The 24,177-nt window shown below is 40.5% G+C and overlaps 1 protein-coding gene across 1 annotated transcript in view; it reads left to right on the forward strand.

Moving 5' to 3' along the window:
• b4galt2 (UDP-Gal:betaGlcNAc beta 1,4- galactosyltransferase, polypeptide 2) overlaps window positions 1–24,177 on the forward strand; it is a 119,398-nt gene that overhangs the window by 53,601 nt on the left and 41,620 nt on the right. The window contains exon 3 of the mRNA XM_076098563.1: window positions 986–1,102. Within this exon, the coding sequence (XP_075954678.1) occupies window positions 986–1,102 (117 nt within the window). The remainder of the gene's footprint in view (window positions 1–985; window positions 1,103–24,177) is intronic.

The raw sequence follows: 24,177 nt of genomic DNA on the forward strand, positions 1-24,177 counted from the left end.
CTGTATATACAGTATATATATATATACGTGTCTGTCTGTCTATTCTTCACATGCTTTAATTTAAGTGCGTATACTCACATGTTTTATTATGGGAGCCCATTTCTGTCAGTATATGAAATTAAAAAACTACAATAATTTATGCATAATCAAAATTTAAATACCGTGGTTAAGTCAGAGTCATGATCCAGTAAGTCATAATTATGAAATAATAAACAATTATGAGATAATAAGTCAAGAGTATGAGCGTGTTAATAATTTTAAAATGTTGACCTGGCAAAAATCTGGCTTTCAAATGATATCTCAATGTTGGATCAATATTAGCAGGACAAACCAGAAGTCTGTACAGCAATACTTTTCCCACAGTAGATGTCATCATATTTAGTCATAGTCCTATGTGGTATATTGCTCTATTAAAGTGTCATTTGTCTTTCTCGGCCACACAATACTTCAGGTCAGGGTGCTTCCTTTAGCAGTAAAAAAAGACACGAATCACCCGTCTCAATGCTTAACAATACAGAAACCAAGGTCAGTTTGCTGTCAGTCTTCATCTGAGTGCAGAATTACCATGCGTACACGGTAAATTATAGTTCAACCTTGGACTGTTGGGACAGCTGAGAAAGACTCACTTACAGCTCAGAGATAGAGGACGGCCTCAAATCTGCAATGCCATTGAGAGCTACTTCCTTGGGCTGCTTCATTCATAATTAATGAGAACCAACTTTATGTTCAATGTGACATTAAACAGGGGGATTTTCCAAGGAAAAGATTTTCTGGTGCAGAACGGTTCACAGGATGAAACAAAGCTCATTTACAAACAAACACTCTTTGTCCATCTCTACAGAAAGGTTTCAGATAGTGCACCGTGACTGTTTTACTTACCAGCATTGATTTAGTTATGCATTTGAATGGTTCTCCAACTGATACAGATGTTGATGTGTGTTATAGTACAAACAAATGACCAACCCAAACTGTCCCTGTGGTTTAGGTGGCCATCATCATCCCGTTCCGTCACAGAGAAAACCACCTAAAGTACTGGCTCCACTACCTCCACCCTATCCTCAGACGGCAGAGGATTGACTACGGCATCTACATCATCAACCAGGTTAGATCAGGCCAGATGTGCTGCAGATACACCGTAAAGTAACACCAGCACCCACATGAGCCCAATGGCGTAAAGACCTCTCTGTTATGATAAACTGTATTACAGGCCATGTAAAGGGCTTGAGGAATTATCTTGTTGCAAACTCAAATTACCGTCGGACAAGAATTAGACCTGAACTAGAAATCAGCTCATCAGTCCATCGGGTATTTAAATTCATTAACATGGTGGGGAAAGTCTATTACTGCATGTAGAAATTGAGAACAAGTCAATTTGCAGGTGCATCAACCCCTGAAGGCCGGCCTCCCCCTCCTCTCATCCCTAGCTGGTCTTCATTGACTGCGTCTTCTTCTGACAAAAACCCATCTGCAGTGAAAATCAGCAACGTGTTTACTTTCACTTCGCTCAGTTCAGCGGAAGCACAAGCAGCCTGATTTTCTAAGCAATGCCGTGAGAGAGCGCGAGTCTTTCATGCTGCGTTGGGTGAGAGTTCTTCTCCTTCTACATTATAAGCAATGAGCTCTCCCTTCTGCCCTTTCTCTCCCCTGTGGGCCTCGCGCAACACCTTAATCACTCCCCCCTGTAGAACAGACCTTTGGTTCCGCCTTCCCTGCTGTGCTCTGCTCTCTTTCTCACACACACACACACACACACACACACACAAACTTACACATAGTCGCTGAGCCTCTCTGAATCTTTCTTACCTTAAAAATGAAGCTGTTAGTGAAGGGTAAGGTTTGTGTGGAGCTGTTAGAGTGGGCTCAACCTTCAGAGCATTTTTGTAGCCTAACCTTCGCTTTCCTTTTATTTCTCTAAGAATGGGCTTAGCTCATCTTCAATGAAGAGTCCGACACTGCTACACGACTGAAAATGCTCAGCCTCTCACGTTAAAATTATGATTTAAAACTCAGTAGTTTGGAGGAACCATGTAAGACAATTCTCTTCTTGCTCTTGTCCCTCATCCGGAAAATCATGGACAGTTTTGCATTGTAGACTGTTGGCACAGGAGGTTCAATCCTCAGTCTGCAGCTGAAGGACAGTGTTGTCATTAAGCAAGCTGCTCCGGACTGTATCTTGTGTTGCTTTTTTTTACCCCCCCAAAAGTCTTTATGTAATGTCACAGCTCGAGGTAATCTGATTTTACAGTTGACAGCAGCATCAGTAACTCTTTCACCTACACTTCAAAGAGATGCTGATCCACTGCCTGGCTCAGAATGTATTCCACTCTGTGATGCAGAGGTTCACAGAGGGCTGTTTTGAAGTGGAAATTACTCCCGTGTATTTTTAAATGCATTTGAAGTTGAGATTTGTAAAAAAAAAACAGATGTGTTCTCTCACATTGTGTAGAGGGGTTCATTTCTGCCTCCTGATTTTGGATGATTTTGAACTGACCCAAAGATATAAATACTACAGCTGGAGGCATCTACTTTACTTCCTGTACAAGTACTTATGCCCGCTGAGAGAGCCCCTCTTTAAAACTCTTATAGACTGTTTCCAAAAAAGGACTGACTCATCGGCAACGGCAGGGCAGAAAACAAGAAAAACCTTTCGTCTCTCTTGATTGAAATTAAATTTTATAATAATTGGTAAGGAAGGACATCTTGAGGTTATACTTTTTTTATATAATATATATCTAATATTATCATTTTGCAATGAATGTATAGCTCCAAATCTTAGCTTTGCTGCTGGTCCTTTGTACCCAGGATTAATGTTTGAATTGAGCTCTGGACAAATGCTTCTTCCCGATTAGTCTGAAAACTTAAGTAGTCTGAAAACCACACAGGTTGCCTGGAACTTATCATCCTAAAAGTGCAATGTTTATGCCACATAGTGGAGTTTTGTGATAATCTTGTTGACAGATGATCATACATTAGATCAGTTTGATTGTTATAAGCTTGATGGACCCAAACGTGATAAAATAATTACCCCGAGGCATCGCTTACTGTTATCTTTAGAAAAAACAACAACACATCCAAACTTATGCAGGGGCCTATCTTGAAATCTATCCAATTATCTTTGCATTTTGTTGTGCTCACTATCAAATCCTCCGATGTACCTGGATTGACTTAAGAGAGGTCAGGCAGGACACACAGATACTCAAACTGCCAGACCGTGACGCAGGACGACGACAAACAGGACGGACAAGCGGGCAGATTGAGAGGAGCCGTATCAGAGCGACAGAGGCGGGATTTTGACGACAAGGAATCCTGATGGGCAATTAAAGCTTTTCACCTGGCACCGCTTTCCGAGAGGAGAGCGGAGAGCCATTTTCTACCTTGCTCGCTCGAATGTTGAATGAGTGGAAGTCTGGTACCTTTTAACACAGAGCCCCCCTGGAGGGGGGGGGGGGGGGGGGGGGGGGGTCGCCCCTCAAGCCTCATTCTTGCTAACAGATAATGGCTGTCATGTCCTTAGAGTCAAAGTGGAAAGAAATGCCCCTTGGAGAAAAAAAATAAAAAATCATCTCCATATATCATATTTTCAAACTGGCTTGTGGCCTGGCCAGCTTACAGGGAACAACCAGCTGCTCAATGTACTGTGCACAAACAGGCTAGTGAAGAGAAATGCTCTTTAGAATATAATTATTATTTATAGATAATAATAATTGTCACTTTGGTGTCGTGGGATTTCATTCTTACTTAACAAAACCAAAACAATGAGCACTCTCAGACTTCAAAACACATAGTTCTGGCTCACATATATCTTCGTTCTGAATTCATGTGAACATTGCTTCAGGTTGAATGCTGGTCTTTCTGCTCGCTGCACCATCCCGCCGCCCTCGTTTTCGCCTCAACTGGACATTTCTAAGCAGCTATCATCGCGCCCTGCAAAGCGGTGTTGCTGTTGAGGTACGGTGAGTAGGCGTTGCAGAGGGATCATGCAGAAAGTTATATAGCAACCTTGCTGTTCTGCCCTGCTGCTCCGTGTCCTCTGGCCAATGTTTGTTTTGTTGGCCACCAGCTCATCATGTAAACTGGAGAAAAGCCCAGAGAGAGAGGGACGGAACAAACAGAAACGCAGGTGAGAAAGAAAGAGGGAGGGAGGGAGGGAGGTAACCGAGTGACAGAAGTGATGAAGAAAGAGGAGCCATCTGCTGTTATGCTTTTTATGTGAGTTTAAGGTCGATCCAAAGCTGGATATCATTATTGATTTATAACGTCTAATACTCTGCCGCTATAGGGGAAGTCTGTAAGGCACATAATATTCTGCCATTTCTTGTTTCTTCACTGACATCTGCAGAGGTGGAAGAAGTACACAACCTTTTTACTGACGCAAAAGTACCAGTACCAAGTGTTAACAAAGTACACAACTCAAAGCAGTAAACAATATGTGCATATTCTGAAAAGAAAAATATGCTGTTATTGTAATATTCTGGTGTGCTTTTGAAAGTAGTCTTTCACAAAACAATCTAATCTCTATAGCCGTGGCATTTTTGCACCAGCAGAGATTTGAGAGGACAAAAAGGAAAGCGGGATAAAATGCAACCGACTGTCATCTGGTTTCAACTCATACAACACGTTAAGCTTCTGCTGCGCCACTTGCTCCACTAATCCACCAAGATATGACCCGCTACCCCCTTTCTCCTCCTGCCGCCCCTCCAACCCCTCGTACACACACTGGTTCAGTAACTCCTCTGCATCTGTCGAGAGTCTCAGGTTGGTGTTGCAAAGGAAGGAGAAATCCAGTCCGCCCTTCACACAGTTTGTTATTCTCATTCACGTCTACACTTCAGCTCCAGCGGTGTCCGGCACTGAGTGGACACCAAAGGATGGGGATGGATTAAGCTCTGAGTTTCTGTCTGTGTTTGTTTGGGCTCTTTGGTGATGGTCACGCAGTTCATTTTGGACGCACCCACGAACAATTGACACTTACTGTAACGGAATTTTATCCATAATCATCAACTGCTTTTGGATTTATTTTCTTTTTCCCTTTTAGTTTGAAACCTTGAAAAGTTTTATTTTTTTTTTCGTCAGAATATTTTTGGGATTTGTCAAGATTACTTTAACAAATAACACGAATATTACACAGTGAAAAAGTGACGTACCAAGACGGCAAACTTAATTACTCCTTTCAACCTTGACAAAGGCAGCGCAGACCAGATCCACTCCTTCTGGTCTTACCTTTCACAGTAAAAGCCCTAGAAATATAGTATTTGCATGCGAGTATTTTGCATTATTGTGTTTATCACGCCCCAGGTGTGTGAAGGCCTTACAGGCATCGACCAATCACAAGATACAATCCTTACGTTCTAACCTTTCACAATAAAAGCCCTGGACATAAAGCCTACACTGCGTAATTGTTTACCAGAGGGAACTCAAATTTACTCAGAGCACTTAGTTAAAAGGAAACTCAATAAAATAGCTGATCAGTAGCAGGCTTAACAACAAGTCACCTCAGACAGACTCCAGACGCTGCTCTGGGTCAAGGATCCCAGTAGTCTGTCCTCGGCTCAAATCTAATCAAACCTTTTATTGAACGTGTGTTTCAACTGTTGCAAATTCGCATCGCTGCCCATATGAATAGTTTTGAAGAAATAAACTACATGAAAAAGCAAAGTTTAGTGTATTTTCCCTATAACACACGCCCTAGAGAGTGTTAAGGCCTTTGTACTTAGACTTTTGTAAATTCATAGCACCATATGATTACATTATCATAATACAGTTCATCTGAGAATCAGTCATCAGCTTTGCATGAGTGCAATTCAGAAACATACGTTTCCAGACATCTCCATTTCAGTTTATTAACACCAGTTTATGTGAAGAAGATTACTTAATAAGACAAGAAGGACTTAACACTGCCGAGGTGCATCAAATAAATGACAAGATAGCAAAGCAAGATATGTCTGTCTTTGCATCTGTGAATCTGGTAACAAGTTTCAGTTTGATAAAAGAGTGTTATTTAGAAATCCAGGCACCAACATAGAATATTCAATCCGTGGTGATCTTTATCTTTAGTTGTTAAAAGCTATTTTTTATTCAGCTGATAGTCAGAACAAAGGCTTTTCAATTAAAACGTTCATTATTTTCTTATCTACTTGGAAAGGGTGCAGGCCTGTGTGAGATGTTTAGACGTACACCTCTTAGGATGAAGAAAAGGCTGTGCCAGACTTTAGTTTTTACTCCCTCTTTTAGTGTGTCTTTCACTTTCATCACCACTCCAGCCCATGTATGGTTAATGCACTTTATATCTTCTGCTACTAGAACTTGAAAATGTATTTTTTTTTTTTTAAGGAGAAAGGAACATGAGGGAGTTTTTGTGCAGTTGGCCGTGAACAATAAGATATTGATCTGATGAGCAACAACTCTTTCTTTCCTCCTCCTTGCCCCCTTTTCAACTTTATGCTTCAGTGTTTGCTGGAGCGTTGTTACTGTTTTGTAGACAAACTGTACAGTGGAATAATGTTCTCATTCACTCCGTACCCTTAGACCCCATTGAGTCCCAGATGCAAAGTGCTTTATGTGATTGTGCTAGTCTGTGCTGCAATGAATTATGGACTTGGCTGCAAACTCCTCTTCTCCTTGAAGTAGCAAAACGTGGGATGTCTACATGACATTAAGTCCCGATATCCATTAACACCACCTGCAGTGGATCGTAGTGAGATAAAAACACTGTGACCTTTTTAAATTCAAAACTCCTGAAATGGCTATCTGACTTCTTTTTTGTAACCTTTAGTAAACCTTAAACCGAACAGACAGATAAAGTCTCTATGTACAGTATGCATACACTATGTCCAACATAAAAGAAAAATCAAACGTTTTTTTAATTCATATCTTCAGACCCTCATTGTCTACAACAGCAGCCATGCATCACTGGTGAAAACATTGACCATATCACACTGAAGAGTTCAGAATGAATACTAATTAAGCCGTCTATCTTGCCATCGTCACAGCGCAGGTGTTAGTGGGGATAGATGGGTCAAGCAAGCATGGGACTTTTGTCCAGAGGACGACTGTTCGTGTCCCGTACGAAACTAAAAGTAAATGTTGACATTTTGTCACGGCAGTCATGCGAGTCATTAATCAACGTGAGTCGTCGGAGCCGTTGGTGTCGTAAGTCACTTTATTCTCGTGAGTCGCTATAGTCACGTGACTCGTTTGTCAACTGATAGCCAGGTGAGTCGTTAGTCAGTCAAGGTAAAGTCAACCAAGCTCATTTCCTAAACCGGACGAAGTGGTTTTGTTACCAAAACCTGATCTTCCTGTGAAGACGGAACTTCATTTTAAAGACACTGTGCATGTAGTAACGAGTCACTGACACGTCCACAACTGAAGCTAGAGGGGTACCTAGAGCCTCATCGTTTGAAGCTCAGGGTCCACTGAACCAAACATCTGTATTTAACAAGTTGGTAGTGAGAATGTGTTGCAAAATCTGTTCATCAGACTATTTCTTTGAAAAATAACTCTTAAATCATCAAAGTCTGTAAAGCACAGAAGATAATAGGATTCACTCACACAGTCTGTTTCCTAAATACTTTTGAATCTGCCAACCTTAAAAACCAGAATAAGACTAGCTGTTAATATTTAGCATGTGTTCCTTTCTCCAAATGACATCATCCTTCAGATTCAAAATCATGAAATAGCCTAAACTCCGGCAATTTAGCAGCTGATCAACCGACAACAATGTTAAATCACAGAAGACCTGTCACACACATTTGTCAAGGCCCGTCAGACAGGTGCTAATGCTACTTACAATAACAGTGCAAATCATTAGTTAGGAATTTATTTTGAATAAGGTGCACAAATATAATTTGAGGCACAATGCAACAGCAAATTCACATTCAGCCTTTTAGTGATGCCTAATTTAACCTGCCTTTCACACCTCACTGTTCCCTTCAATCAAGCGTCCATTAACTGAGAGCTATTGAGACAGCAATAGACAGCAAGAAAAAAAAGCACAAGTATGGTCCCTGCTCACACATTAAACGTCTACATAATACAGTATGTGAGGCTGTTAGTTTGCTTTGCAGAGTTTTGTCTCACTTTTTTACTCAGTGAAAGTTCTAGATAACTTTATGTTGTCCCAGAAGGGCAACAGGAGCTGCAGCAATCGAAGAAAATAAATACACAACACGTCGCATAGACCCAAGAGTAAACAGTACAAGACTCAAAACCAATATTTAGTGTATGGAGGAGCTTTATTGAGGCAGGCCTGAATGTAAAGGCACACACTCAGTACAGTGAGTGCAAATACACACAATGACATCGCGTGTCAAGAGATCATGTACATCATCCTCTGTGTCTTCATGTTCTGCTGGATCAGCATGTCGGTGCTTCATCCTGGCGGTGGAGATTGAGCTGAGGGTGATACTGCGCTCTGTAAAACCAAATAACCTTCATTTAAACTATATTAACATTAATGAAAAATACTGGCTCACAGATCAAAAAATCAGATGAAAGAAATGCTTAATAGGAGATTGAGGATAGAAACATGTTGTTGTTTTTTTATATATATGCATTTGTTGTTTTTATGTGCTTCAAGGATTCTCTGTCAAGTCCCAGCTGCATCATTTTAAGTTTGATAAATAAACAGACTTCAAGAGCATTTTATTACAGGCCTTTGACTCAATTTTATTTGATGTTTACCAAGAGCTTCTTCTTTTTTGTTGGGGGGGGGGGGGGGGTATTTTGCTTTATAATCTAAAAGCTCTGCAATCATCCCTCATTTAAATTGTCTGTGTGTGTGTGTGAATTTCTGATGGTTGTGTGTAAAATCTTACCTTAATAACATGTTGGGGTTTTTGTCAGTCAAATTACACTCATACGATTTTATCAACTAATATCATGTTTACGAGGGATGTGCTTCTAAGTTTCTTGGAAATAATATATTCAGCATGAAAAAAAATCATGCTAAACAACTAATCAACTAAAGAAATTTGAGTTAACTATAAGTATATAATATAAAATGACCGATTAATCGACTGAGGGGGACAGCCCTAATTTTCACTGCCTCAAACTTTTCAATCATCTCCTTTTCCATTTCCTCCCTCCATGCAGAGCCACTGTGTTGTGGTATTTGGACAGCGGCGCTCCACTGTTCACACTTTGCTCTTGTGCTGTCAGCCAAACAGCCGACGTTGACAACCTTGCTATTCAGAGAGCAGAAAACAGCTGCGTGAAGCCCTCTAACCACCTTGACAAGCCTTCGTTAAAACGACCTGGAAATGTCACTCTGATTCAAACCCATTCATTCTTTCCCCCCCCCCCCCCCAGTCTCACACTGAAGCTGTTTGGCTGTTAGCACTGTTGCTCACAGCATAAGGGGTCCGGGTTCAAACCCAGAGGCTAGCTGGAGTCTTTGTGTGTGGACCTTCGATGTTCACCCCGATGTCTTAGACTTGTTTTTAATAGGCTCTAAAATGAACAGTTGTGTTTGTCAACCGTGCGATAGACAGAACTTACAATGATTTCCCTTTTTATTGGTTTGAAATTATCTCGAAATCTATATGTTGGCTCTCAACTCTAACTCCGGTCTCGCATCTCAACTTGCTGATCAGAGTGTAAACAACGAGCAGCGCACGGGAAAGGAGGTCTTGGCCCAGAGATCCACGGGCTACACAACAACCCCAGAAATATAGCTCCTTGCCCCCAGAGGCTTATCCGTCGTCAGATGGCTAATGGGTTCAGATATTGTTTAAGTACTAACCTTGGATTGCAAAAAAAAAACTGTTAAAACCTTTAAACAATACAAACACAAACATAAGGGTCTGTGTTGGTGGGTGTATGTTGATTTTCAAGTATAGGTGAGACAATAAATTCCATTATAGATCCATGACTCGGAAGGTTAATCAGACAATAAAAACACTGCACAGTGGCTTATGATATTACGATCTATTCGACTATAATTACTTCTATCTTCCGTTGTGAGACAGTTGAATGACCTTCACGTTACAAAGTCTACCAGGAGTGGAGCATGCATTTGATTGGCCAACGTGGTGTTTTGCCAGATGATGTTGCGTTGTGTTGCAGCAAAAGCTGAGCCAGGTTAATGCTTTTTGCCGATGACTCTCTGTTTTTTGTTAGAGTCCCTTGCACTCGCTGTCCTGCTGCTTCATCACAATGACCTCATTAAAATGAACGAGGAGGCTGTGTTTTCTTTTATGTGCTTATGTTTGTCTGATTATGGCCAAAGATTTAAAACTTTCTTTTTCAGTTTACCTTTTAACGAATCTGCCCTTGTCATTGACTTTGTATTATGTACTGTATAGAAAAACTCAATTTTCTGAATGCAGGCCATCTATGATTTAAATGATACTGTTATTATCGAGGCGACATGACCGGCAACCTGATTTCAGTGTGGGCCCAGGAAATCAATATTAATGTGCAGTTTTAATGTAATGGTGGCGGGACACAGTGTGGATAAGACACGTGCAAATCTCAGGTAGGCGGCCTTAGAGAGTGAGATATAACTGAACAGAAGAACGTTTCAGTGAGGGTTATGATTTATATTTTGAAAGGGAGAGACTTTATAAACAACCCGCACAATTTTAATTATCTGCAACCTGCACGCTTCCAACTGCATTTTCTTATAAAGCCCAGCATCCCTTTCTAGTTATCTCTCTGTCTCTTTGTTTCATTGTGCCCTGCCTCTGCAACTCCTCCTTTGAGCCGACTGCTGCACGAAAAAAGAGCACTGCACTGAAGATGGGGTTATAATAATGTCAGCAAGTATTAGAGATTACTAGCGGGGACAAGATGATTGTGTAAAACATACTGCGGTGAGCAATAAAGCACAAAAGTGGAATGGGAAAAAATTGTGTTAGTCGTAATTGTTGATAAAATTGCCCCAAAATGCTTCCCATTTATTGTGCAGTGTGACTCCAAAGCAAGATGTGGATAAGTGAGATATCCTATAACTTTCAATTCTCTCTGTTATTAGAGGAGCACTTGTTTTTTTTTTCTATTGTTCTCTAGACAAACCTTTGTCAGCACTGTCAAGGTTTTTGTGTGTGTGTGTGTGTGTATGTGTGTGTGTGTGTGTGTGTGTGTGTGTGTGTGTGTGTGTGTGTGTGTGTGTGTGTGTGTGTGTGTGTGTGTGTGTGTGTGTGTGTGTGTGTGTGTGTGTGTGTGTGTGTGTGTGTGTGTGTGTGTGTGTGTGTGTGTGTGTGTGTGTGTGTGTGTGTGTGTGTGTGTGTGCACATTCAGTTCTGCAAGGCATCTCATCTGTGTGATAGTCTTGTGCCTCAGCATGCCAGATGAGGCTTATGTGTTCACAACACAATCAGAAGAAAGTGAAGTTTGTCCCATGATGCATTTGTGCCAATGACATGTGGAGCTATTCATCGTGAATTTATTTTCTTTTGATCTTGATGAAAAGCTCCCTCGTCTACAGCGGGACATATTTCATAGTATATTAAATAAAAAATACACACAAGCACTGCGTGTTTATGGAGAAATGTTTGTTTGATCATGTGATAATGAGACAAACTCCAGACATTGAGATTTTAATCACTGTACTGCAACACTCAGTGCAGTCTAATGTAGGAAGAACCCAGAAGTAAATGGAGCTAATCTGCATATGAATAATATCTTGACAAGATTTCATGTAATTTAGTTTACAACAAATCTAGACATATTGCTTTCAAGATGTTTTAAGTCTCTGTTTTGAATAATTTCATCACATATCTATAGGGCTTTGCCGAGATATTAAACCCCTTTATTACAGTCGTATTTGTGTAGTTTTGGCCGTAGTATGCATCACTGACAATGTAATTATACTCACTAAAGTAATCACTGAGCTCTGAGAACACTACAACGTAGTTTTACTTGCGGTCAGATGGTTGTAACTCCAATAAGTCCAGATTTGAAGCCTGATGAAGACAAGCCACTAAACGATTGAAGGCATTTTGTCAAAACTCCACAAACTACTGGTCCTTTGCACACGTTTTGGGGGTTTGATTGTCTGACTGATCAAGTTTTTTGTTTCATCACAGCAATGGTGTCCCATTTCTACATTTCAGCAATTAACATTGTGGGTACAATGATGTTATTTCTGAAATGAGTGATGGCCAAAGCTACGAAAATAAAAGTTTCAATATACCGTCATTATTCTTTTGTAGAATACAGGTTTTTGCAGGCGTCAATGTGAGGCCTAAAAAGCAAAGAGGCCCAATCTCTTTTTGTTTAGATAATTTGAAAAGCAACCTTTATTTTTCCTAATAAGATTCAGAATCTCTTTAACATGCCAGTCCTGGCCTAGACAGCAACATAAAAACATAACATAGAAAGTAAAAACAGTCAATTCAGCATTTGCTGTCTTGGTTAAAAATATAAAGGATAGCGTGTTTCCATTGATGATGGTGATGGATGTTTAAGCGATCAATAATGTGGCGTGTGCACGATGGGCCTTGGGATGTACTATGATGGGAGCTACCGGGCAGTAGGACCATCCCAATGAGTGGACTAACCTTCAACTTGTTTATCTTTGCCTTTCTGTCAGCAGCACACACTATCTCTGTGATATGAGTAGAGGCATCCGGCATCTTGATGAGGTAACTCAGGAGGATATGAGCAGGGATGAAGTAGAGAAAAAAAGAAACTCTGTCGATAGCAGCGAACTCATCTTTGAAAATAATACATATTTATTTGGCATAATGGGGATGATATTGTTCTCCTCAAGGTCTCAGCGGGAGAAGCCTGTTGTACTCGGAGCTGCGGCACAGCGAAAGCTTCCTTTTGAGAAATGAAACAAAGACGGCGATTGTACTGCGTTGGGAGGGAAGAGCATGACCTTCGCTCTGTGAAAGACATCTTTCTGAGTTACTCTGCCTCCATTTTCTTCAGTTGTGTGCTATTGAATAGAAAGAGTTCGAAGTGAAGCCTGACTTTGATTTGCGCTCAACAAGGAAAGTAGAGAAGTCGAGGAACCCCAAGTAAAGATGAAATTGCGATTGTTAAAGAAGATTTGAGCTGTTGCTAGTTATTTCTGCTCTGTTTGTGTGTGAATATAAACCCTGATTTCACATCAAAAGCACATATGCAGCCACGGTTTTAAAGTGTTAAGTTGAACTTACAGTTGAACTACATTCACAGCAGGTGGACATTATGACGGATTTTAAATATAGAAGGTTGGAGGAAAAGTTAATTATTGTTGTTTGGTATAAAATATAAAACAGAAAACTATCAGAAAAGATGGAGTATGTGTCCTACCATCCGCCTTGTACAAACTATTTAAAGCAATGCAGCAAGCAGACGTGAACATAGTGAAGATGTATTAGAGTAGAGGACATAATGAGAACTCTCTCAAACTCTTAACCAGATAAGATAATAAACATGCGTCAGTGTTTTAGTGGTCAAGAAATCACTGAGCAAATGTTATTTGAGGAATGCATTTAATGTCTATCTTGATATTTTTGGCAACCGAAAATTAGGTGACAAAGAAGTACAAAAGCAGTGATAATATGAAAACCTCCTCAATTGAGAGAAATCTTTACTTTAACCTTTCCATTCTCATTTGCATAGTAATGACGGTGCTTAGAAACACTATAATTGTGTCATCTTCCAAATGACAATGGAGCTCTGAATGAATGGTGTGGCAGAACAAAAAAAGAAAAACCTGTAGAAATGTGCATTCGGCTCTAATGTTCCCTCTTGCATTAGTTTCTAACACACTGTTGCCATTACATTAATCAGACCTGATGATGGGTCGTTAGCAGCACAAGCTAGCGCAAGCTGAGTGTGCATTTTCTATAAATGTCAGGGGCAGTTTAAACTCATTTATTGGCAAAATAAATGTATTATGTATTTTTCTCCTATACTTTGAAATGTATTTGCTGGCAAATGGCTGCATGATGGTGTCTTATACGAAACCGTCGGATGTAATGCCCTGTAAATTCCGATGGATTTCGATCAGTTGTCAGTGTTTGTATATTGCTTTGAAAGTGATACCAGCGATATGGTTTGCCACTTTGATTGTCGGTGTAGTCATGCTGTGGACTCCGCCATCCATTTGCGTGAGAACGATTTTTAAAACGATATATTAATAGTTCTCCTTCTTGTTGTCCTTACTTACTATCTGCAGACTTTTGTGTTTAAATTGGTATGTGGGATTAATCATACTGGTTATGCGTGTGAAATAGAATCAAAGAGGACAAACATTCTGACTTAGCAACACAAAAAAAGCCGGGATTTCTGAAGTTTGTCTCTACAAATGCTTACGTACACACACTGGACAGGCCACAGCTCGGTGACGTTTGACTCACCAGTTGGAAATAAAATGAGTGGAAGCGAGACAAGGCTAATGGGGATCAAGTTGGGGCGAGCACCTTGACCTCTCTGACAGCATTGCATCCACCTGCTAGCTCACTAAGTCATTTACAGGCTCAACTGTAATGTTCCCTGCACACGGAAATAACTACTTTTGTACATAGAGAACAAAAGCTCTGTGTGAGTTAGTGTGGATGGGTGGGATGATGTTAATTTCAGCAACTTGCGGCAATTTGAGACGGTTTGTCTGTTGCTAAGGAAGCACGCATTCAACCCTGACTACAGCGTAATAGGCTTGCGTATCTCTGTCTAGCCTCATGCTCTGCTCTTCTTCCTGCCTTTTGTCTTTGATTTTTCTACCCCACGCCTGTTTCTCTCTTTCTGTAGACTCCCTCCCTCGTCTTTCCCCTCACTCTCCACCACCTGGCATCTCCCAGAGAGTGTGGTGGCCGGCTGCTGATGACGCAGGGGAGTGTATGTGTGTGTGCCTGTGTGTGTGTGTGTGTTTTTGTTAGAGGGGAGGTAATTCAGGAAATCATGGCCATTCTCCCTTGTCCTCCCGCATGATGGATTACCAGGCTGGGGAGAGACCTCACAGAGCCTGAAGAACCGCCATGAGTCCATAACATTTTTAACAAGCTTTCCAACAAAGAGAAACAGCATAAAGATCTATATTAGCCCACGCGTGTATCCCAGTATCTGTCTACTGCTTGCCTTGATTTGTTCAACTTTGTTAGCAAGCGACTAATGTACAACTGAAATACATCTGATAAAAAAAGCTCTAGTGCCGTGTTAGCAGAATTAAAAAAATAGTTATCAAGTGTCACGGGGCATGATGAGGACTCAAGCGCAGACAGTCAGAGTAGGGGAAAAGAAGTCTTTAATAGCTCACAAACAAAAACAGGTAATCCAAGGACAAGACAAAAGACGAGGGGGAAAATCCGGCAGGACAAGGCAGGGCAGACAGACTGGGAAACCGGGAACAGGATGAGCAAAACGGGCGGGTAGGTAGGAAACAAACACAATGATCTGGCAGTGAGTGAGTGAAAGACAGGGGTTTAAATAGTGAACTAGGCAGAGTGAACAGGTGAGACTAATGAGCTGATGAGGTGAGTGTGACTGGCAGGTGCACTGAATGAACTGATTAGGTGAGTGAGGAGCTACAGAAAGAAACAAAGACACAGAACACACAGGGCAAAGCCTGATCGTGACATCAAGTAAATGTTATAGATTTGTCTTTAATGCGTTAACCTTTTTGTTTCTGGTTGTAACACTGTGGTCAGCAGAACCCTGGTTCACAGAGGTCCTGAGTGTTGATACTACCGTGGCCACCTAACAGACTCCTGACGGATTGACCATTTAAAAGTCCTCTCAAATGGTATCATGACTCGCTGAATGTGACGTGTGAGGGGTCAATCCGAAGTAAAACAATACCAGAGAGAGTTTTGTTCTTGAGAAGTTTGTAATTACTTTAATGGTGGGGTTAACTACAGTAGTTACATCCGCTAGTGCTCGTGGGATCTTTAAGAACCTCATATACTCTAATACGGACATGGCTGGAGGAATAATGGCCTCACACACACACACTTCTGATTAAACTGCTTTGGGTGTTTGAGCCTGCGGACGTGTTCAGATACATGCAGTGGAGGTTCATAGTCCACATGGTCTTAACATTTGGGCAAAGACATGGGCAGATGACAACATGTATGTTTCACATGTGCATATACTCATTTTCTGCAGTCCTACATATAACCTGCAAAGATCAGGCAAAAACAAAATACCCATAATTGAATATATTAGAAATGTAATGTAATTATAGCCAATTTAAGTTATTGTCTAATTATAGACACAATTAAAAATACAATTGATATATTGCACAAAAAAATAAAGACATAATTTCATCAGTGGACCATAGGCTCAATAACCATTGTGTTACCTCCTTGGGTGATAGACAATGACTTAACAGACGTGTACTTCAATAGACAACTTCAAGATTGCCACTTTAAAGTGACAAAATCCTGTGAGATTATCAGATTTTCACAAAGCCTCTTTCATCCTTCAGAGTAAATTAATTATTTTATTCCCAGACTCACTAAAAGGTGTCACACAGTACTGATTCAATATATCGCTACCTTCCGAGCAAGATGCACTGTTTCTTTAAAATGATTTCAGTGTCATATGGTTGTCTTGACATATTCATGAATGGTTTAGCTCAGGGAAGGAAAGTTGTTTCAAGCTTCAAAATTGAGATCAGCGAGACAGAGAAAGAGAAAGGCTTCTTCGTGTTGCCTTACAGTACTCCCATTTCCCTGAGCTATCGGCGCCATGTACTGTAAACTCCTCTGAAAGATCTTAAGTTGTGGTAAATGTGCACTGGGGAGAAGGAGGTCACAGGCTGTGTTAGCCTGCTCAGTGGGATATTGCCGTTTTCCTCCACGATCCCTCTTTTTTTATTTTTTTTCTCCCCCATCATACGTATGACCTTTAAAACGTTGCAGAGTGGAGGGCAGCTTCTGTTTGGGTTTAATTATAAACTGACCCAAGGTCCCATCACATCACGAGGGCCTTGCATATTATTCCAGGATTTAAGACCGATGACGCCCTGTTGCCGGGCTACTGCAACAGAAGAGATGATGAAGCAAAGCAGCACGGCAAAGGGAGGAAGAGGGCAATTTATGAAATAGTCTTTGAATCGGGTCAATATGATAGATATGATTCTGTACTGTGTGGTATTTTGGTTTCAAACTTGTGCACAATATTGAAATTCATTGGGGTTCTGAGCACATGGCTAGATAGAAGGTTCTACTACAAAGATGAACTAATTCACTATAATCCTCTTATGTTCAAACCAATTCTGATCCTCTAAATCCAAAACAAAGATATTAAATCAAATCCATTATAATCCACTGCAGCAAACTTTCTGCAAACGAAGCATCAGCGTCGCGTTTAAAAAGGGGGTTTAACTTAGTTTTGATTCAATTTCTTCCGGAGATTGTCTTTCTTCATAATTTCACGGTTAGAGCAAATTGGATTGCAAATTAGAAGTTTCAGAGGTGTCTCTAAAACACCTTGTTCCCTCCACTCCGGTCTCTGTTTGAGTACTATTTAACTGGTAAGGAATGCGCTGGCCGTTAATACATGGATTACAGTAGTGCGTAGACGGTACTTATATAAATTGAATTGATCTCTCCCAACAACATATCCGTAATGTAGTCTGCAACAGATGGCAAGTATATTTGAACACAGTGGGTCAAATCTCTATTTTAGAAATAATCTTGAATGTGATTCTGTTTCTCGGCGCTCTTCTTTACCACATGTAGGCTTTTAGCTGTTACAGATCTCCAGTCAGTTTGTTAAAGGTGGAATTCAGAGCGTATCTGTTGCCTCTACACAGCTCTCAACATGGAGACGGCTGAGCTGGCGGTTAGCAGCTAACTGTGCCAGCAGAACAAACAGTGCAAGAGATAGCGACGGTGCTGACAGAGCTAACGATGATTACTGTGGGGGGGAACCGGAGGGTGGCGTTGTCAGCATTAACCGCCATATGAGTGCAGTGCAGCATGAGAGACTTACATGCTCTGAAGCACGCATGCATCCGACCATGTCAAAGCATCATTTGGCAAGACCCTGAACCCCAAATTGCTCACGGAGGCTATGCCATTGGTGTCTGAGTGTGTGTGCAAGATTAGATTTATAATCTCATGAGCAGGTTTACACATTGTATGTGTGTGTGTGTGTGTGTTTGTGTGCGTGGGTGAATGTTGACATGTAGTGTAAAGAGCTTCGAGTTGATTGAAGAAGATTAAAGAAAGGCTCGAAACAAACGCCATTCACCATATAAAAGTAAACAGAAGGAAGCGTGTCATTACAACGTTGACAACCGTCAACGTTTCATTATCACCATTATAAGAGAAGAGGATCAGAATTAGGACTAAACCGGGGTGTTTAGTAAGCGTAATGCTATTTTTGTTAACAAGCTTGGTTGAATTTTCTTGAGATTATTTTATGGAAATATAACATTGCCTTTTTGTCGAGGAAACCAGTGCAACGCTAACTTCCAGGGTTGGCCGACAAGAATACGTCATCCTTGCAGCACTCTATTGCTCTTACTGCAGCTCCATGCACAAAACACCAACACATGATCTGTTATCTCTGCATTTAGATGATTGGGAATGTGCGATACTCTGTTATTTAGTTCATTATTCTCACTTGGAGATATGTTTTATCCATTAGTCCGTTGTTATTTGGGATTTATTTGGCCCTCAATGGCTATAATCTCCTCCTTTGCACATTTTTCAACATATTGAGAAAAGAGCAGGCAGATGGTTGCAAACTAATTCCTCATCGCATCCTGATCACATTCCAAGACTCCAACCCTACTGGGACCAGTGCTCTAATTTCCTGCATAGAGCTTAATAACATGAACTTCCTCAACAACCACTCACCAGGTGTTAAACTGGCTGGAAAACATGGGGGCGACTGACCTTAATGACATGCTTGTGAATAATTAATTGAATCACATTTGGCACATTTGCATATCAAAGGAATGTATAGCTGTTGGATGACAAGAAGCAAGATGGGAGGTAGCTTTTTGTGCTTTGATTACTTTCGAAATTCAATTTCAAACCAGTTATCGATGTTGTGTTCTGCTTTATGCTTCCCTACTGGGTACTAGCAAACAAATTATTAAAGCTCTGTTAGTGCTGAATAGTGCAGCAGGAGATCTTTCTGCCTCTCTATTGTCAGTGCAGCTGTATAAGAAAGGAAATTTGGGCCAGATTTTCAAAGTCTACTACCGACAGGGAATAGCTGACATTTATCTTAAAATAACCTTTAGTCAAATGGCCTTCAGTATCTCACAGAGGTGGCTTAGTCCTATTTGGCTTATCATATAAAGAGGGTATAATGAGGACAGCAGATAGGCGGAGGCTTAAGGAGACACCTTTAAAAAGCTACAAAGCACCAGTGGCATTGAAGCAGCCGCTCTCCGTTTATAATAAAGAGAAGCCAAGGTGTGGACAAAGATAATGCTTGGTTGCTAAGGATAGCAAATTTCAACCACTGAACATGTTTGGTGTAAAAGTCAGCCTAGTTTTTTCAGTGATGGCATTTGTATTTGAAAAGAGGATTTGTCCAATCAGAGAGCTGATAATATGGTGGAGATTTAACTTGTTGGCCAAAAAAAAAGTGATTACTTTTGGGTGTGTATCCAAATCCAGCAGTGTACAAAATTATTTATCGCTAGAGAGTTTCAACACATTAAATATAAACAGCGGCAGCAAGAACAAAAACTGATAAAAGGCCTTCACATTATCAGTCTTGGTAATTGATTCATTTGTTGCCCTGTTCCGATGTTGCTGCTGTGGGAATTTATAGAATATTGTACATTTCCTCTTCTAGTTGTGCTTCTTGTAGTCTCAAGAGTCTGTTCTTCCAATTAGAAAACAAAAGCTTGCCAGAGGTCTTTGTCAGAGAACCTATTTCCCCTAATAGCTTGTTTACTTGCTATTAATAGTATTTTAACCAAATATAAATCTCTTCCTAATACAGTTTCTTTATATAGATTACGTACAATACAACTAATTGGCTACTTAAATCCTAGTATTTGTTGTAGCACTTCACACAGTTACTTTCTGACTGTATTATCACTAAATTATTAATATTAAGATTTCTTTTTAGTTTTTAGTTTTGTTTGCTATCTTATGAATTTGTTTCTTGATTTTCTGTCAACGGGCGTATTTTAAGTCGGATCACTTCAATTCAGAGGATTGTGTTTAGCGGTTTCATCTGCGCTCTCTAAATGCTCCCTCCCCTCATTCATTCATTTGTCCTTCGCTCCCGCCTTCAGTCATTCTTCCTTACCCTCCTATTTTCACTTAGACCTCAAGCCAAGCTTTCTCTCTCTTTCCCCGCATGGACATGAACATTTTCTTCCGCCGCTGGGTCGGTAAACTGGTGCTGACACCTGGAGCTCAAACTCCAACTGGGGCTCTGAACAATCCTCCAGCGTTTCAGCGGCCGAATGTAACCTCCAGCCAAAACAATTCTGTCATTACATTAGGAGTCATAGTTGAAATACTAAACATTACACTACAGTAGGTCTTCAAGCGCTCCTCAAACGAATCGGATCAGAAGGGGACTCTCTTTTCGGAGCAGCAGCACATCGGTCTAAGACAGAGTAGATGCACTGGCCTGTCCAGGGGTGGTAATACGTCCATCCCTGCCTGTGCGCAGTGTGGAGCGGTTATACGAGGTGGTTTACGGTTCAGCGGGCATATTAAACACTCCAGTGGGTTGATTATCTTTCCATGAGTGAAGGTGACGCTTAGATACCTATCTATGCTGCTGCCAACATGCTGCATGATTGTCCTCTGTCTTGTTCCATTGGTGGTGGGGGGGGGGGGGGTGGACACAATGGCACCTGCATCTATAACACGCAATCCAAGACAGTAATCTCTGCAATAAATACTTTTGAAGAAGAGAAGAGACCGCATGCAGTTTGCATTTATTTTGTTGTCCTTTGTTTTGGATAATCTTCCATCACAGCAGCATGTCTTTAGTATTTAGTCTCCAAACACTCCGAGAAGACGCTGATTGTTATAATAGCATTTATTATTGTGATGAATAGCATTATAGACTTTGTAATCAAGCGCATTTTATTCCTATGGAATTATGTTCCATAGAGTGTGTGTTTCCCTTTTAAAACCCAAGGATGTTCAGAAAGAAGGCTTTGTTTTTGTCAAGCTAGATATAGTTGTTGCATATTATCTATGTAGCACAGAGACAGAAATATTCATATACATATAAAGCCTCACATAAGCCTGGTTCTGTCCCCACAGTTCGGCATAAATGGACGCAGATACGTCCTGAGACACTTGTTTGCGAAGCGATACTTGTGCCCATTCAGTCGACCTGTCAATGAGAAATCTCTGTCATCGTTATTTGACAACAGAAAGATGAACAGTGATTATGTTATAGAGCTCGTATTGAAACTTTACAATTCAGGATACGATGAAGCAATCCTTGAGACAGAGAAAGTATGCCTCAGATGTAAACAAAAAGTGATAAGATTCATCCCTCATGAATAATTTAAAATGAAGTTCATAAAGGTGTCTTTGTATTTTTCCATAATGCTGTGTAGACATATCGCTTGCAGCTAGAGAACTGTGCGTACGCCTGCTCTGAGGTATGCATGAGGCGCACACATTCTCACTGCACAGCCTTAAATACCAGTTTATGCTTGGGGAAATAATGTGCATACGTTTTTTTGTGCATATACATTGTTTATACATCTTGCACCTGTTGTATGATTTCTAGAAAGTAATCACAATGTAGATAACAATCTACCACTACGGTTAATCTGCATAGTATATGTGTAATATAAGCACAATAACTCACTGGATCATAGAATCACATAACATTATATGCAACACTTGTGTTTACATGTAAACACATTTAAAAACATAGACTGCACCTCTTGGTTCTCTTTTCACAGATATAGCCGTCCTTGAACAAACCCTCCTTTTAAACTCTGCATCACTCTGAGTTGATTATGTTTTAGTCCTGTTTGATTGTAGTAATGACTTTTAGCCTCAGTAATGTCTTTCAACCGTCTAATGTCTTTTGAAGAGTTGGTGTCCTCCACCTGCTTCCATCCTTGAACATCTGCCTTCCTGCGTGGAGACATCTTTGAGAAAATGTGATAGATATTCTGTGATCAGGCGAGCTAAAGGATCGTCCCTATCGGTTTAAGTAACACCTTGTGGTTATTTGTATTTCACATCATGTTGAGTCAGTTATTCTCTCTCGTCTTAACTTGTTTGATGATCTGCCAATCGTGAAAGTGGATTTCCATCATCCACAACATTAAATGATCTGCTCTCTAAATTGTCCGGTGACGGGAGCTGATTTTATATGGTGGAAAAGAAAAACTTCTGATTTCTTTGAACGTGTGAAAAGTGAAAAATCTGTTGCAATGACTGCTTAGCAGGTGTTGAGTTTAAACCGTAGTGGGTGTTCTTGATGTGGGAAGTGCCAGTCTGCATACTTAATAAGTGCATTCAAAGGTACTTGAAAGAACATCTTTTTATGTGTAAGAAGTTGTCTACATTTTCTAACAGAAACCAGTCAGGTATGAGAAATAAAGAGGCACATGGGGAAAGTATTATGAATTAAACAGCTTAATGAAAGTTGTTGGCGCTGCCAGCAGTATTCATCTTACACACACAGTCTTTCCTCCCTTTGTTTCTTTGCTGGAACAACTGTTTGTGGTGTTTATAGTGGTTGTATTCCCTGTAACTCATTTCTTAACTTAAAGCACTCAGCACACAAGTGTTTTTATTAACATAGTTACACACATTCACACCCGGAGGGTGTCCAGTACGACCACAGTCTCATCTGCTGGCAGCTGTGCAGCTCCCATGGAGCGGTCGGGGTTACAAAGCAAATGGAAAGCAAAACATCCAGTAAAGATCCATTATTATCAACTCAGGAGTGACATTTTCTGTTGTCTCATCAGCATAATATTTAGATTTTCATAATGCATTACAATGATGCGGTACATTTTTTTTGTTTATACAAATAATCAATGTACTCTTTAAAAACCAGCCTCTTTAGGTGTTTGATGAAGCTTTTAGGATCAAAAACTCATTCACAGCATTATTTATTAGGAAATCCTAGTTGCATTTTAAGTTTAACTGCAAAAGCCATTAACTGGATGAGCTTCCTGTTTATTTGGCTTTTTATTTTTATTTTGTTCTCTAAGTTTTGCTGTTGTGGTTTACGGTATGTTGTTACTTTTACTCTACGATGATGGAACCCCTCTTTTTTTATTTTCACTGCATTATCACCCCTAACACACACACACACACACACACACACGCACACACACACACACACACACACACATACACATCTTACCACAAACACACACCACTCCTGCTGTGCAGTAAGCTGACTGGCCACATTGTGGACTTACGTGCCCCATGGGGCTCCATCCTCGCAGTGCTCAGCCTGAAAAACTCCTTATCTCCACTCTGTCGACTATCTCAACTCTGTGCTCGGCCATGGCAAGGGCAAACCGCGGGCGGTTACTTTATTTGGTGACAGAACAACATGCCTCCATCCAGTTATGAGCCAAAGGTTGTGGCCTGTGATTCAGAACAAAACGCATCACCAATAGATTATTCTTCTCCTCTGACTGCTTTCTATTTGTTTCACTGCAAATCCAAACCCCAAGAATGTCAGCAAAAAGATGAGGCTTATATACAACAGTAACCGTAGAGCTAGGTGTTACATTGTGAGTACTGACTGCATCTTGTCCGTGCATTTTGTACCATCAAGAATGTCTACTTATAAAAGCTGGCATTAAATGTCTGGTTAGATTGATCTTGTTTACCCTTTTTTAGCCACACTAGAGGCGTGGCTGAAGGGATGGCAATGTTGTTTTTTTGGTCTCTTGGTCAGTGCACCACTTTGGTCCAGACTGAAATATCACAACTATTGGATGGATTGCCCTGCAATGTTGTTCAGATATTCATGTTTCCCTGAAGATGCAGTGACTTTGTTGACTCCTTGACTTCTCTTCTAGCATAAGGTTCTTAGTTAAATGTCTTGACAACTAATGAATGGATTGCCATGAAATTTGTTCAGGTATTTATGCTCCCCTCAGGATGAATGTCTTTGGGGATCCCTTAGCTTTTCGTCTAGAGCAACCATGATGTCAAAAGACAACACATTGCATTGTTCAGTACTTTGGTTTATGACCAAATACCTGCAAAATGAGCCTCAGCTGTACTTTGTGTTTCCTGCTAATTAGCAAATATTTTGTATTTTCTTTGGACAGCTGGTTGTGTTATAACAACATAAAACAAATTC

Source organism: Anarhichas minor, unplaced genomic scaffold (assembly GCF_050575085.1).
Source record: "Anarhichas minor isolate MPS153535 unplaced genomic scaffold, ASM5057508v1 ptg000024l, whole genome shotgun sequence".
NCBI lineage: Eukaryota > Metazoa > Chordata > Actinopteri > Perciformes > Anarhichadidae > Anarhichas > Anarhichas minor.